This window comes from Canis lupus, chromosome 16, assembly GCF_048164855.1.
Source record: "Canis lupus baileyi chromosome 16, mCanLup2.hap1, whole genome shotgun sequence".
Classification (NCBI taxonomy): Eukaryota; Metazoa; Chordata; class Mammalia; order Carnivora; family Canidae; genus Canis; species Canis lupus.
This window is the reverse complement of record NC_132853.1, coordinates 55,771,000-55,786,820: the sequence shown is the minus strand read 5'-3', so window position 1 is coordinate 55,786,820 and position 15,821 is coordinate 55,771,000. Positions and strand designations below refer to the sequence as shown.

The 15,821-nt window shown below is 44.2% G+C and overlaps 1 protein-coding gene and 1 long non-coding RNA gene across 7 annotated transcripts in view; one reads left to right on the top strand and one right to left on the bottom strand.

Annotated features, from left to right (window-relative positions):
- The window catches only part of NUP85 (nucleoporin 85), a 46,886-nt gene extending 31,100 nt beyond the window's left edge, over positions 1 to 15,786 (bottom strand). Inside the window, exons 1-2 of one of the 6 annotated variants that reach the window (XM_072781517.1) lie at positions 15,272 to 15,786; positions 11,243 to 11,359 (exon numbers count right to left, since the gene is read on the bottom strand). Coding sequence is in view for 4 of the 6 variants with exons in the window: in XM_072781521.1 (XP_072637622.1) it covers positions 3,042 to 3,074 (33 nt within the window). In the remaining 2 variants the exon portion in view is untranslated. Of the gene's footprint in view, positions 1 to 2,024; positions 2,102 to 3,041; positions 3,346 to 11,242; positions 11,360 to 15,271 lie in introns of those variants that run through there. The other 5 variants (XM_072781518.1, XM_072781521.1, XM_072781520.1 and 2 more) reach the window with 5 other exon arrangements.
- Positions 2,784 to 14,515, top strand: LOC140607132 (uncharacterized). Its single transcript, XR_012009276.1, has 2 exons — positions 2,784 to 3,957; positions 14,201 to 14,515. It is a non-coding gene; the product is annotated as an uncharacterized lncRNA (long non-coding RNA).
- Positions 15,787 to 15,821: the final 35 nt, after the last annotated feature.

The following is a 15,821-nucleotide window of genomic DNA, read 5'->3' as shown; positions in this document are numbered from 1 at the left end:
ATCAACCCCTTTGGGCCTCAGCCTTATATACTCAACTACCTAATTCACACCTTTATAGATTACCTAACCTCTAGAGCTATATCCATAACAACAGAACCAAAAAGGATTCTTGGTGCTCACGTCCAAGTCTCTCCCACCAGGACAAAGCCTTTCCCAAACTGTTAGGAGCAATCTTCGATTCTTCTCTTTTCCTTACGACCTTTGTCTAATCAGTAAATCCCGTTCTACTCTTAAATAAGCCTGAATCCAACCACTTACCAAGTCTAGCAGTCTAACCCAAGTCACCATCAACTCTCATATGACTACAACAGCATTTCTTCAGTGCCTGAAATGACTCTCCTACATGGTTATCTGTCCTATAAATACATAAAAGCTTGCAAGGGGAGGGGATTCCAGGATTCTTGTTCACTGCCTAGAAGAGACCCTGGCACAAAGTTGGCACTCCATAAACATTTTTGCCAGAGAATAAATTTGGCTGGCAATATTCTGGTCTCAAGACAAGTGCAGTCAGTTCTCAGAAAGGGCTAATGCAGTCATCCAACAACTAAGCAATGTCTAGTAAGCCTTTTTCTGTACTGTGCTCTAGAAATACAACAATGTTAGAATACAGTTTCTGCCCTCCAAAAGCTAGTAGTCTACTGAGAAGTCCAATAAACAGGCAGTAAGAAAAGTGGAGCAATGCTAAGACAGAGATAAACACAAAAGAGGATTTTTTAGCAGATTCTTAATGGATGAATAGGCCAGGCAAGGGGGAAGTATTACGCACAGTGGTGCTGAAGGAAATGAGTATCTATATGCAAAAAATAAACCTCACACCATAGACAAAACACAAATTAGACACAAACATAGAGTAAAATCTGTAAAATTGGAAAAGCACAGTAGAAAACCTTTTTGATCTTAAAGAAAAGATAGGACACAAAAAGCACAAACTACAGAACAACTTATAATCCGGGACATCAAAATTAAACTTTTGCTGTTAAAAAGATAGAATTAAGAAAATGAAAAGGGAAGCCACAGACTGGGATAAAACACGTATTTGATATATAGAATATAAAAAGAAGTCTTACAATTCATTATTTTTAAAAATATGGTACGTGGGATGCCTAGGTGGCTCAACGGTTGGGCATCTGCCTTCAGCCCAGGTCGTGATCCTGGAGTCCCGGGATGGAGTCCCTCATCGGGCTCCCCACAGGGAGCCTGCTTCTCCCTCTGCCTGGGTCCCTGCCTCTCTGTGTCTCTCATGAATAAATAAATAAAATCTTTAAAAAATAATAAATAGGGTAGCCCGGGTGGCTCAGCAGTTTAGTGCCACCTTCCGCCCAGGCCTGTTTCCTATCTGGTCTCCTTAACACCAGTGTGGATCTGAGCTATCACAAGTCCATCATCACTACTGGTGTTAAAAAATAAATTTAGATTGGGGCACCTGAGTGGCTCAGTCCATTAACTGTCTGCTTTTGGCTCAGATCATGTTTTCAGGATCCTAAGATCAAGCCCTGTGTCAGGCTCCCTGCTCTGTGGGGAGCTTGCTTCTTTTTCCCTCCCTCCCTCCCTCCCTCCCTCCCTCCCCACCCCCTTCTCTCTCTGCTCCTTTACCTGCTTGTGCTCTCTGAAATAAAATCTTTTGCTTTTAAATGAATAAAATCTTAAAAAAAAAAAAAAGCTTAGATCATCTTCATTTAATTTGTAAAGCATAGCTAATTATCATGGCTCAATATTAACGTAGTGGCTCCCCAGGATTGTGCAGGTTACTGGAAAAGTGCCCCCATCCAAAGATTCTGACATAAGTGGAGGAGAGAAAGGCAAGATGACACATAGTCTGAAAACGTTCCAGTGATTCTGATATTCTGATTTTTCTTCCAACTGACACTGACATAGCCCTTGATATGTAATAAAGTACTTTATATAGGTCTTAAAAATTTAACACTTAACAGCAGTAAGTTTTATAGAGTAACAACAACCCAAGTTAACTGCTATTTATGATCTCGTGTCTCCTTTTGTCCAGTTAGCTTTGAAACGACCCCCACCTTTAATCTTTGGTTTTTGTCAGACACCCTTTTGCCACCTGATGGCTTTCGCTGAAAACTGCAGGCAACTCAACCTTCTAAAAAGCAAAAATACAAGATCAGACAACCTGCAATTTAGTGAGGCTTATAACTGACCAAGAGCTAAGAGGTGCAGAACAAGTCAATAACGGACTAATATTTGACCTAGTCAGGGAGGTAGGGGGAAGGCTTTCTTGAGAAAGAGGGTGCTGGTTCTTGAATCTGAAAAATGAGGAGATAAACCTGAGAGAAAAAGAAAGTGTGTTCCAGAATGGTAGGTATCTCCTATTGAAAAAGCCACGAATCTCTTTTCAAACATTATAAATTAGGGATCCCTGAGTGGCTCAGTGGTTTAGCTCCTGCCTTCAGCCGAGGGCGTGGTCCTGGGGTCCTGGGATCGAATCCCTCATGGGGCTCCCTGCACGGAGCCTGCTTCTCCCCCTGCCTGGGTCTCTGCCTCTCTTTGCCTCTCATGAATAAATAAAATGTTTAAAGAAAATCATAGATCATTCACATTTGACACTCTTCTTAAAGTCCAGACAGAACTAAAAGCGAACAGAACAAGAAGAACAAGAAATCTTCCGAAGTGAGTAAAAACTTTTAGTAAACCCTGGCCAGCACGGCACAAGAGGCAGAAGCCAAGCTCACGGTATTGAGATGCGAAGCTTAGTTCTGCGGAAGAAAAAAAGCCCCAGTTCCTCTGCTCGGTCGGTGCCCGCTCACTAGAGCGCTAGTCCAATAGGAAAAGCGAGGGAAGTGGGATGGGAAAGTCAGGAAGACACGAAAGGGTGAGGGAGCGAGGCCTCCGAGCCAGGCATTTCTGAGTAAACGAAAATGTGGGGAAACAGCGACCACTGCGACCCAAACACGAGCACCTAGCTAATGGGACCTCCGAACTGTGGCAGCGAAGCTGAGGGAGGAGGCCGGGAGCCTCGCGGGAGGTGGAAGCAGACACAACCCTCACACCGCGAAGACGAGGCCGGTGCGAGGCGCCCTTACCGTGACGGTAGGCTCGCCGTCGAGTTCCTCCATTGCGCCTCGCCTCAGCAGCCTGGAACGAGCTCGGCCGCCGAAGCTCCCGGCTCAGGCCTCCCGCTCACAGCCGGCTGCGAGAGAGGACCCCCTCCCGGGCGCCTCCCGCACTGCCTGCAGGCCCAAACCCCCGGCGCGGCAGGGGCCCCTCCTCTCGGCCACGATCCTCCCTCCGCGACACTCTACACGTGCCCCTCCTTCATGGCGGGCGACAACACGACAGGGAAAACAGCGCCGGGGTAGCCGGTCCTCACAGTAACCTTCGGCCAGGTCAGGCGCCGCCGCGGGCAGCCCGGCACCGGCCGGGGTAAAGGCCCCCGGAGACGGCGGGAGCCGCGGAGCGACTGCGACTGCGCCTGCGCGAGCTGAGTCGGCTGCTCTGGGGCCGGAGGCGAGTGCAGTGCCTGGCTCCCGAGTGAGCGAGCCCGTGGCGTCGCCTGACTCTAGCTCTTCTCGTTCCTGTCTGGTCTGCAAGTTCGGCGCAGCTGCTTCTCTGAACGGTATCCGGTCCTTGCCCAATCCCCGTCGGCCCACTGGGCTTGTGCATCCAGGCGGTCGTCGCCACTCCCGCCCTAAAACGCTCGAAAGCACGCGTACAAAATTGATGCGGCCGAAACAACTGTGAAATCGAGACAGCTGGGCTTAATGAAATACAAATACTGGTTTGTTATCTCACCAAAGCAAAGGAGAAAAGGACACTCAAACCACGGAATCCCAGACCTTTGTTATGGAAAACTCAGAAGTGTCCCGGTTGTTTAAAGGAGTGATTGATTTTGTGAATACCGTATTAGCAAATACATACACAGGGAAGAAAATAGGACTGGTTCTAAATTCCCAAATAAGCGACTTTTTGATCGAATTGAAGATAAATCCAAATTTAAAGGTAAGTCTTAGGAAAAACTGCCTGAAGATGTGGCAGCTGCTTTAACTTAGAAATTTGATCTGAAAACAAGACATAATTCTAAAACGCTCCCTTCCCGGAGGTTCTTCTAAGCGGCCTATTTGAATTGGAAGAAAAAGACGACTTGGAGTGGTTGGGAAAAACACTGTCACCCAGATAGTTTATTATATTGAGGTACAGATTAAGCAAAGGAAAAAAAAAAAATCCCGGTCTCTGAAGACAGCTATCCATAGGATGAACTTTAATGTAGTTTTGCACAAAATTCCACAGTTCTACCTACTATGTCTTGATGCATTTTCCAAATGTTTCACAGAGTTACACTGATTTGAGTGTTTCTAACATCAGTGCTGTGGGTATGATGTCTGAGAAAAGCATTCATGTCCATTTCCTGGGAGTAAAAAGAGGCCTAATATTTTCTGAAAAGTAAAATGAACATTCAAGGGGGTGCCTGGCTGACTCTGTCAGTAAAGCCTGCAGCTCTTTTTTTTTTTATTTTTTTTTATTTTTTAACATGTGACTCTTGATCACACTGGGTGTCGAGCTTACTTAAAAATCAAATATTGAGGCCCCTGGGTGGCAAAATGGGTTAAGTGTCAGACTCTTGATTTTGGTCAGGTCATAATTTCAGGATCGGAAGATCAAGCCCTACGTTGGGCTCTGCACTTAGCATGGAGCCTGCTTAAGATTCTCTCTCCCTCTTCCTCTGCCTCCCCTACCATGCTCAGTCTCTCCCTCTCTCTCTCCCCCCCAAAAAATAAAAATTAAAAATGATAATAATTAAATATTTTTAAAAATGAAAAGTAAACATTCAATAGCAAATCAGTTTTAAAAACTGAGGGCAGGGATCCCTGGGTGGCGCAGCGGTTTAGCGCCTGCCTTTGGCCTAGGGCGCGATCCTGGAGACCCGGGATCGAATCCCACATCGGGCTCCTGGTGCATGGAGCCTGCTTCTCCCTCTGCCTATGTCTCTGCCTCTCTCTCTCTCTCTCTCTCCCTGTGACTATCATAAATTAAAAAAAAAAAAAAAAAAAAAAATTTAAAAACTGAGGGCAGCCCCAGTGGCTCAGCGGTTTGGCGCCGCCTTCAGCCCAGGGTGGGATCCTGGAGACCAGGGATCAAGTCCCACATCGGGCTCCCTGCATGGAGCCTGCTTCTCCCTCTGCCTGTGTCTCTGCCTCTCTCTATGTCTCATGAATGAATAAATAAAATCTTAAAAAAAAAAACAAACTGGTTACCGTATCTGCTCTGGCTATTCAAAATTCTCCCAGCAGCAGAAGTTAAAAGTCAGACTTAATAAGACATTGATAGAAATCATGCCTAATTTCCTTCAGAAAAAATTATTCTAGGGAGTAGGATGAGGAGAAAGAAAAAAATAATAGGATAAAAGACCAAAAAGAAAGACACCTTTCTCAAAGAGAGACCTGAGGGGGGAAAAAAAAAAAAACTATTTGAATGACAAAAGACCTTGGAGAATTTTAGTACTACAGTTTCTTCATATTTTAAGATTGCCATTTGAAAGGGTGCTTGGCTGGCTCTGTCGGTAGAGCATATGACTCTTGATCTTGAGGTTGTGAGTTCACCCTCATGTTGAGTATAGAGATTACTTAAAGATTAAAAAAACAAGTAAAAAGTCAACTCTCATTTGAAAATAACAGGCACTGAAATTGTCTGACGTAGAGCTAGATAATACTGGGGGAAAGTATTGGAAACATATTTTAGCCTAAGAGCAAAAAGTTATTCTATCTATGGATCTTTTTCTTCCTCCTAGCCCCTCTCAATGTGCTTCCAAGAATGAGGTTTAATTACATAGTTTACATATTCTCTTTTTCTTACATATAATCATAAATGAATACTTTTGGAAAAACAATCAATATACAAATCTTTATGTCTTCATCCTTCTCAGGCTCCTCCTTTCCTTATATTCCTTGGTTTAACTCCTAAATTCCTGTATCTAGACTGAAGAGTCTCATTTATGCAAGAGAAACTTCAACCTGAGATATATCAGAACCCAAGGAAGACAATAAAATATTTCTGGAATCAAAATCTCCTAAAACAAAACATACTTATTGTACAAAAGTCCAACTAAAAATCATTTTCAGTCACTCCAAAGTCAAACTAAGAATCATTCTCAGGAACGCCTGGGTGGCGCAGCGGTTTTGTGCCTGCCTTTGGCCCAGGGCTCGATCCTGGAGACCCGGGATCGAATCCCACGTCGGGCTCCCGGTGCATGGAGCCTGCTTCTCCCTCTGCCTCTCTCTCTCTCTCTCTCTCTCTGTGACTATCATAAAAAAAAAAAAAAAAAAAAAAGCCTGGGGATCCCTGGGCGGCTCAGCGGTTTAGCGCCTGCCTTGGGCCTAGGGCGTGATCTTGGAGTCCCAGGATCCAGTCCTGCATCGGGCTGGGCTCCCTGCATGGAGCCTGCTTCTCCCTCTACCTATGTCTCTGTGTCTCTCATGGATAAATAAATAAAATCTTTATTAAAAATAAATAAATAAAAGCTTTTATTTAAGAAATCTCTACACCCAACGTGGGGCTCGAACTCACAACTCCTGAGATCAAGACTTGCATGCTCTGCTGACTGAGCCAGCCAGGCACCCAATAAAATCTTAAAAAAAAAAAAAAAAAATCAACCTCCACACTACTGGCATTTTGGACAGTAAAATTCTATGTTGTGAGGGCTGTCCTATGCGCTGCAAGAAGTTGAGCAAAATTCCTGGCTTCTACCCATTAGATGCTAATGATACCTCTCAACAATTGTGACAACTGCAAATGTCTCTAGATATCCCCAATGTTCCCTAGCGGACAAAATCACTGCTGCTAAGAATTGCTGGTATAGATCTTCAACCCTAGAGGAACAACTAAGTAAATATAATAGCTATGAAATTGTTCAGTTATTTGGAAGAACTATGAACAACATGGAAAAGTCTAAAGTTGGCAGCCCGGGGCATGATCCTGGAGGTCCGGGATCGAGTCCCACGTCAGGCTCCCTGCATAGGGCCTGCTTCTCCCTCTGCCTGTGTCTCTGCCTCTCTCTCTCTCTCTCTCTCTCTCTCTCTCTGTCTCATGAATAAATAAATAAAATCTTAAAAAAAAAAAAAGTCTAGGGATCCCTGGGTGGCACAGCGGTTTAGCGCCTGCCTTTGGCCGGGGGCGTGATCCTGGAGACCCGGGATCGAGTCCCACGTCGGGCTCCTGGTGCCTGGAGCCTGCTTCTCCCTCTGCCTAGGTCTCTGCCTCTCTCTCTCTCTCTCTCTCTCTCTCTGTGACTATCATAAAAAAATAAAAGCCAGCTTTAAAAAAAAAAAAGTCTAAAGATATTTTAATATGTTCACCTTTTTTGTCCCCATAATTGTACTTCTAGGAAGTATTCAAGAAGGACATTTTGAATAACGACCAAAAAAAAAAACAGGAAGTAGTCTGTCTCACAGTTACAAAAGGCTTATGAATTCATTAAAAGGTAATTGTAATTGTAGCAAAATTTTATAAAGATAAAAGTAAAATTGTGTAAAAAATAAAAGGTATCTATCAATATTTATGTAGAACAAAAGACTAGCAGAGAAGGGTGCCTGGTAGGCTCAGTGGGTAGAGCATATGACTCTTGGTCTCAGGGTCATGAGTATGAGCCCCACATTGTAGGAATTACTTAAAAATAAAATATTTTTTTAAAGATTTAATTTATTTATTTGAGAGAATAAAAGAGAATGAGCACGGGGGAGGAGGCAGAGGAAAATGGGAGAATCAAGGCTCCATCAGGCTGAGCAGGGACCCTGACATGTGTCTCAATCCTGAGGCCCTGGGATCATGACCTGAGCCAAAGGTAGACACTTAACTGACTCACCCAGGCACCCAAAAAACAAAATCTTAAAAAAAAAAAAAACTAGTGGAGTATTATTAACTAATCATCAAAAAAAGTCATCTCTTATAGGGAACTGTTGAATTACTATATTGTACACCTGAATCTAATATAACACCGTATGTTAACTACCTGGAATTAAAATTAAAATTAAAAAAAAAGAAAAAGTCATCATTTAGCATGTTTACCAGATGATTTTAAATTCCAAAGTAGACCAAAAAATTTTCTACAATTAGTATTTCTACAATCATGAAGATATTTACATGTGGATAAAGACCAAATTAAAATTGAGATAAGGAGCACCTGGGAGGCAAGTCAGTTAAGCACTAGACTCTTGATTTCGGTTCAGGTCATGATCTCTGAGTCCTGAGATAGGCCTTGTGGAGGGCTTGAACCCACAACCCCAAGATGAGTTCCATGCTCTACCGACTGAGTCAGCCCCTAAATTTTTGCTCTTTAATTTTTTTTTTTTTTTTTTAATGGTAGTCACAGAGAGAGAGAGAGAGGCAGAGACACAAGCAGGCTCCATGCACCAGGAGCCTGACGTGGGACTCGATCCCGGGTCTCCAGGATCGCGCCCTGGGCCAAAGGCAGGCGCTAAACTGCTGCGCCACCCAAGGATCCCAATTTTTGCTCTTTAAAGATAATTCCCAGGGGCAGCTCGGTGGCTCAGCAGTTTAGCACTGCCTTCAGCCCAGGGCGTGATCCTGACCGGGTATCCAGCCCCACATCGGGCACCCTGGATGGAGCCTGCTTCTCACTCTGCCTGTGTCTCTGACTTTTTCTATGTTTTTCACGAATAAATAAAATCCTTAAAAATAAATAAAAATAGGGATCCCTGGGTGGCTCAGCGGTTTGGCACCTGCCTTTGGCCCAGAGTGCGATCCTGGAGTCCTGGGATCGAGTCCCCGCATCAGGCTCCCGGCATGGAGCCTGCTTCTCCCTCTGCCTTTGTCTCTGCCTCTCTCTATGTCTATCATGAATAAATAAATAAAATCTTTATTTAAAAAAATTTAATAAATAAATAAAAATAAAAATAATTCTCTGGGGCACTTGGGTGACTGTCAGTTGAGCATCTGACTCTTGACTTCAGCCCTGGTCTTGAGCTCAAGTTTCTAAAGTCAAGCCCCTCATTCGGCTCCACCCTGGGTGTGGACCCTACTTAAAAAAACAATTAAATAAAAAAAAAATAAAAATTAGGGATTCCTGGGTGGCTCAGCGGTTTAGCACCTGCCTTCAACCCAGGGCGTGATCCTGGAATCCCGGGATTGAGTCCCACATCAGGCTCCCTGCATGGAGCCTGCCTCTCTCTCTGCCTGTGTCTCTGCTTCTCTCTCTGTGTGTGTCTCATCAATAAATAAATAACATCTTTAAAAAATTAAAAATTAAATTAAAAAAATAAAAATCCTTTCCTGATACATGTTTTAAATATGTACATATATACATATATTGATACATACATATGTACACATATACGAATAAGGTCTTGTTTGTGAAAATTTGCTTTATAGCCCCAATAATACCTGACCACAGAGGACTTCAAGTTGAGAAACAAAATCATAAATGTGACTAACTATTGGAGGAATAAAAGCTGCTCTAGCCTTGTGGCTCTTAAATTTCAGTGAGAGTCAGAATTACCTAGAGTGCTTGTTCAATCACTGACTTGTCCTCTCCATTACCAGAGCTGCTTTCTCAATAGGTCTAGGGTGGCACCCAGGTATTTGCACTTCTACTAAATTCACAAATATAGGTGATATTGTTGCCCAAGCAACCACCCTTTGAGAACCATTCTTTCAGCTCTCTTCTCTACCTCAGGGTGAGAGTGATCAATCACAAAAAGGAGCTGGAAGGGACGCCTGGTGGCTCAGTGGTTGACCTTTTGCCTTCGGCTTAGAGCATGGTCCCAGACCCAGGATCGAGTCCCACATCAGGCTCCCTGCATGGAGCCTGCTTCTCACTCTGCCTCTCTCTGTGTGTCTCTCATGAATAAATAGAGTCTTTTTTTTTTTTAAAAAAAAGGAGCTTGAAAAGTATAGGTATCACCTATATCTGGCACGACTGCAAAATACAAGCCTTGCTCGATTTGTTTCTGTTCATTTTATGAAATAGTCTCCAGTCACTGGGCCCTACTTGAATTCAGTAATGGACAGAGGAGGACTGGAATGTTAATGGAATTAGAAGAAATTGTCATTCCAGTGTAAAAATTGCATTCAGGAAACCCAATGTAGGCATTTTTAGTATTCTCATGACAAAATACTGTTACCATCACTATGTCAATAACCATGTATCGATCACTGGTTCTCAGGACTTTGTTACTTGCTGAGACTACAAAAGTGAATAGCAATGACAACTACCCTCAAAAAACTTACAGGGCCATCCTCTGAGTTATGTGTGTGCAATATGTATATTACTAGACAGTGATATATGATATTGTGAAGTGGGACAATATTTCCCTACAGTTATACCCCAGCTGACACATTTAAAGTGCAATATAGCAGGTTCTTGGCTTTGACTGTTGGCACTATCTTAAGTCCCATCTTTGCCGTGACGCAAAGATAGAAAGTTGGAAGTTTTCTATAATATCACCATTCTGCCTCCAGATTTCCTGTAGTATTTAGGCATTCAGTATTCAGTGTTCCTGCAGTGTTCACAGAGATAGCTCAAGTACTCAACTAACCTTTGTTAGAATGTGAAGGAAATTTGATGTTATAAACTACACGTTTTAGTTGTCAGTGCTATAAATTCAGTTATGTGTTTCTTAGGGTTTTTGGCAAAGACTTAAAGCTCTAAACAAGACTCTGTGATTCTTGTTTTCTTACCCCTTGTAGGAATATTGTTTTATCTTTGGCAGCTGGCCCTGAGGAGTACCTTCTGGCAGGTCCGCCCTACCCTTACTTACCCTCCTATACCAATTATTGATATTTAATTAGATTTCCTTTTTTTTTAAGATTTTATTTATTTATTCATAGAGACACACAGAGAGAGAGAGAGAGAGAGGCAGAGGGAGAAGCAGGCTCCATGCTGAGAGCCCGACATGGGACTCGATCCAGGGTCTCCAGGATCATGCCCCGGGCTGCAGGCGGCGCTAAACCGCTGCGCCACTGGGGCTGCCCTAAATTAGATTTCTAGAGGAATGAGGCCTTTCTTGTCCAAGTTCCTACTTAACTCCTTTTTTTTTTTTTTTTTAAAGATTTTATTTATTTTTGTGAGAGAGAGAGAATGAGCATGGGGAGAAGGAGGGGCGGGAAAGAAGCAGACTCCCCACTGAGCAGGGAGTCAGGCACGGGGCTTCATCCCAGGGCAGGGTGGGGGGAGTGGGAAGCTGGATCCCAGGACCTGAGCCAAAAGCAGATGCTTAACCAGCTGAGCCACCCAGGCACCCCCTACTCAACTCATAATGGTAAAAACGCTCACCACAGGATTCCTTTCTCACCACTTCTCTCATCCTTCAGGATCCAGGAAGGGCCCAAGGTGTTGTAGATAAAACTGCAAATGAGACAGACAGGTCTCTGCTTTCATGGAACTTTCATTCTGGTGAGAGACAGTCAAGCAAAAATTTAAGTCAAAACAACTGGTGCTCCTGGCACTATTCTACGATTTTTTTTCTGCTTGTTTTCTCTCTTCCTTCCATAGGGATCTATATGCAGTCCTACAGTAACTAAGCATTGGGTTCTGAGTTGGAAAGCCCAAGTTTGGGCTGCCTGGGTGGCTCAGTGGTTGAGCGTCTGTCTGCCTTTGACCCAGGGTGTGATTCCAGAGTTCTGGGGTCGAGTCCCACATCAGGATCTCTGCAAGGAGCCTGCCTATGTCTCTACCTTCTCTCTGTGTCTCTCATGAATGAATAAATAAAATCTTTAAAAAAAAAAAAAAAAAAAAAAAGGAAAGCCGAGTTCAACAGGATTCTGGCTCTTCCTTTTTTTTTTTTTTTTAAGATTTTATTTATTTATGAGAGACAGAGAGGTAGAGACACAGGCAGAGGGAGAAGCAGGCTCCATGCAGGGAGCCCGATGTGGGACTCGATCCCAGAACTCTGGAATCACGCCCTGAGCTGAAAGCAGATGCTTAACCACTGAATCACCCAGGCATCCCTGGCTCTTCGATTTCAAGCGGGGTGACCAAGTTGCCCAGACTTTCTTCTTTTTTCTTTAAAGATTTTACTTTTTTTTTAAGTTTATTTATTTATTTAAGATTTATTTATTTGAGGGCAGCCCCGGTGGCGCAGCGGTTTAGCGCCGCCTGCAGCCCGGGGCGTGATCCTGGAGTCCTGGGATCGAGTCCCACGTCAGGCTCCCTGCATGGAGCCTGCTTCTCCCTCTGCCTGTGTCTCTGCCTCTCTCTCTCTCTCTGCATCTCTATGAATAAATAAATAAAGACTTAAAAAATATATTAAAAAAAAAGATTTATTTATTTGAGAGAGAGAGAGAGACAGGCTCCATGCAGGAAGCCTGACATGGGATTCGATCCTGGGTCTCCAGGATCATGCCCTGGGCTGCAGGCGGCGCTAAACCGCTAAGCCACCCAGGGCTCCCCAAAGATTTTACTTATTTATTCATAAGAGACACACACAGAGAGGTAGAGGCAGGCAGAGAGAGAAGCTGGCTCCATGCAGAGAGCCTGATGTGGGACTCATCCAGGGTCTCCAGGATCACGCCCTGGGCCAAAGGTGGCGCTAAACTGCTGAGCCACCCAGGCTGCCCTTGCCCAACCTTTCTATGTCTCATTTTCTTCATCTGTAAAATAGGGACAATAATAGAGGTTTTGTGAGGGTCAAGGACTTAGCACTGAATCCCCAGGTAATAATCACTCAATGAACACCGACCATTGTTCTTTTCTGTATCTACTACCCCTTTTATTTTCTCACTCTAAAGCACTCTTTTCCAGAGCACAGCCACCCTCTTTCCCACCTCTATAAAAATGATGGAGGGAGAAACTTTATGTTGGAAAGTTTCTATCTTCTCACATTTCCCCCTGCTGGAAATTGGAAAGAGATTCTCACTATACAACTTTAGTAGATTCCCTAGGTTCAGTTCACAGAATTCCACTCTGCCATTGGAATATATATTGCTCACACATTTGAATATGCTTAACTACTTTTTAATAGGATCTCCTCCTTTGCCTGGAGGTGATTTTGTAATTTAGCATAATTTTGGAGAGGAAGGATATTGTAAGACACACCTGTCACCCAAATACTAATGACTAAACAACCATTTGATTTTTGGAGGCCCTCCTATATTAATAAGGGTAAGTTTAACATGATATATTCCATTTTGATGGTTTTCCCATCTTATTAGGCTAGGAGGATATGTAATGGCAACAGAAGACATAGGTTCAGGAGAGCAAGGATACCATTTTTCTTTCTCTATGGTACCTGGCACAGCATGTTCATTCCCTGGCATACAGAAGTTCAATCAACACTACTTGCCAGCTGTGTGGTATTGGGCAAGTTACTTAACTCCTCTGGCCTTCGGTAGCAAATAAATACTACACTTACTTGGAAGGGTTTGTGTAAGGAGAAAATGAGCTAATATTAATAAATCCCCACTCAGCGACTGCCGCCTGGCAGTTGGTTCTCTTCCCCTTTCACTTCTTGTGTATTTCCTACCCACCCCAACCTGATTATGTTATTTGAGTCAGGGACTTTGCCCAATGCTTAGCATAGGACCTTACACATAGTCATAGCTTCAGTTTACCTATTCATTGAATCTTTGAGTCCTACAGTGACAAAAGCTTAGAGTTGATGGAGAGCAGGCACATTCAGGAACCCCAAGTAATTGAATATGACTGAAGCAGAGACTTCCAGGAGGAAATGATGAGAAAGTGCTAGAATGGTTCGCCTGGATTAGCTCTCAAAGAGCTCTGTAGGTCTATTTAGAATTTTGGACTTTACCCTTTAAGGCAGAGGATTGCCACTGAACCTAGGAGTGGTAGAAACTTTTTCTTTTGTTTTTACTTTAGAATGGTTTGTGGTTCTCAGACCAGGGTGCAGCAGAATCACCAGGGAAGCTTGTTAAAAACGGGGGATTCCAGAGCCACACTGCCCAAGAATATGCATTTATTTTAATTTTGAGGAATATGTATTTAAACTGGTACCCTAGGGGTGTCCATCTGGCTCAGTTGGTAGAGTATGCAACTCTTCATCTCAAGGAGTTGAATTCAAGCCCCATGTTGGGAGTAGAGGTTGCTTAAAACAAAACAAACAAAAAAATGGTACCCCAGATGATTCTGATCCACTCAAATATACAGGCACAAGAGAGACATACCTTACAAAAACACCAACAAAACAGAAGGCTATTGCAGTAGACTTGGGGTAAGCTGACTTGAATTCAGGCTTCCCCCAATCAATCTGCCTTTGTTGGCTTGTCTTACATCTAGGTTCTTAAGCCTCCTCTTCCCCATGAAGGATCATCTGGAAGCCCAGCAAATGCAGACTAGCCCAGAAACCAGAGGCTGAAGAGAAGTAGCTAGATTTGGTAGGCGTTTAGAAGGTGGAAGAGACAAGACTCCGGCAGCCCGGGTGGCTCAGCAGTTTAGCACCGCCTTCAGCCCAGGGCATGATCCTGGAGACCTGGGATCGAGTCCCGCGATGGGCTCCGTGCATGGAGCCTGCTTTTCCCTCTGCCTGTGTCTCTGTTTCTGTGTCTCTCTCTCTCTGTCTCTCATGAATAAATAACATATTTTTAAAAAGAAGAGATAAGACTCAAAGATCCATTCCATGTGGAGGGGCAAGGATGAAGAATAGGGAGTCAGGATGTCCCCTGGCTCTCTGGCTTGGAGGAGCAACAGTTGTAATGGTGTGCCATTGGGTGAACCAAGAACTCAAAGGAGAAGGGCATGTCCCGGAGGGTGAAAGGAATTTTGGTTGGGATATGCTGAGTTTGAGGTGCCTCTGGGACATCCAAGTGGAGGTGTTCACAGGTCAGTTGGATTTGTGGGTTGGAAGCTACCGCAAGATCTAGTTTATAAATACATATTTGAGAATCATTAGCTATAGGTGTAGTAGAACGTGGGTAAAATCCTCCCAAGAGAGGATAAGAGAAAAGGATCTAAAGCAAAATGCAAGGAATATTTAAGGGAAAGACAGAGGAGGAAAAAAATTGCAAAGGGATCAAGGACACGCCCAAGTCAACAGCCCAAAGTCACAGGGAGGGAGTTGAGAGGAGAAGACTGGGAAGTACAATGGATTCAGCCCAGAAATCTGTGGTGACCTTGCAGAGAGCAGTTTTAGTGGAGCTCCGGGGACAGCACCAGATTGCAGTGGATTGAGGAGTGAGTGGGAGGTGAGGGAGTGGAGGCAGCTGGCATGGACAGTCTTTCAAGATGTTTGGCCAAGAATGGAGCGAGATATGGTGGTAACTTAAGAAGGAAATAGAATCGAGAGAGTCTTTTTCTCTGCTAAGGAGGAATTAAAGAAAGTGTAGGGACGGAGGAAATAATAAAACCTACCTAGAGGAGCGGGAGGAATCCACTGCACCGAAGTCAGGATTGTTCCTAAGACAGGAGGGACCTACTTCTATTTTTCTAACCCGACCGATTGGTTTGGAGCTCGACATCGGGTGGTTCTCTCTGACGGATCCTGTTTCCTCTTGGAGGTTGGGAGCCAGGCCATGAGTAAGGAGTTTGTAGGATGAACATTTTTTCCTCAGCTAGCAAAGTACGGGTTTACCAGCAAGACGCAAGTAGGGACCGCACTGAGGCAAGAGCCCGGTGGGAAGCGGGTTGAGGCTGAAGCTTTAAAATTCCAAGGATGAGAGGCTGAGTGAGTGTGATGTTCCTCCAACCGTGTGGAAAGCTGCATTTGGGCCACCAAACAAGAGGGGTTTTTCCCAGAACCTCATTCAGGGGCCTTGACTGAGGCCCCCCCTTCCTCCCCTAATCAATCTGCCTTCCCCGGCCGGAGTCTCACGTCTAGGCCTCAAGCCTCCTCGTCCCCACCTAGGACCAGCTGGAAGCCATTTTGATTAAGCTCCACCACAGAAGGAGGACAATACAGCCC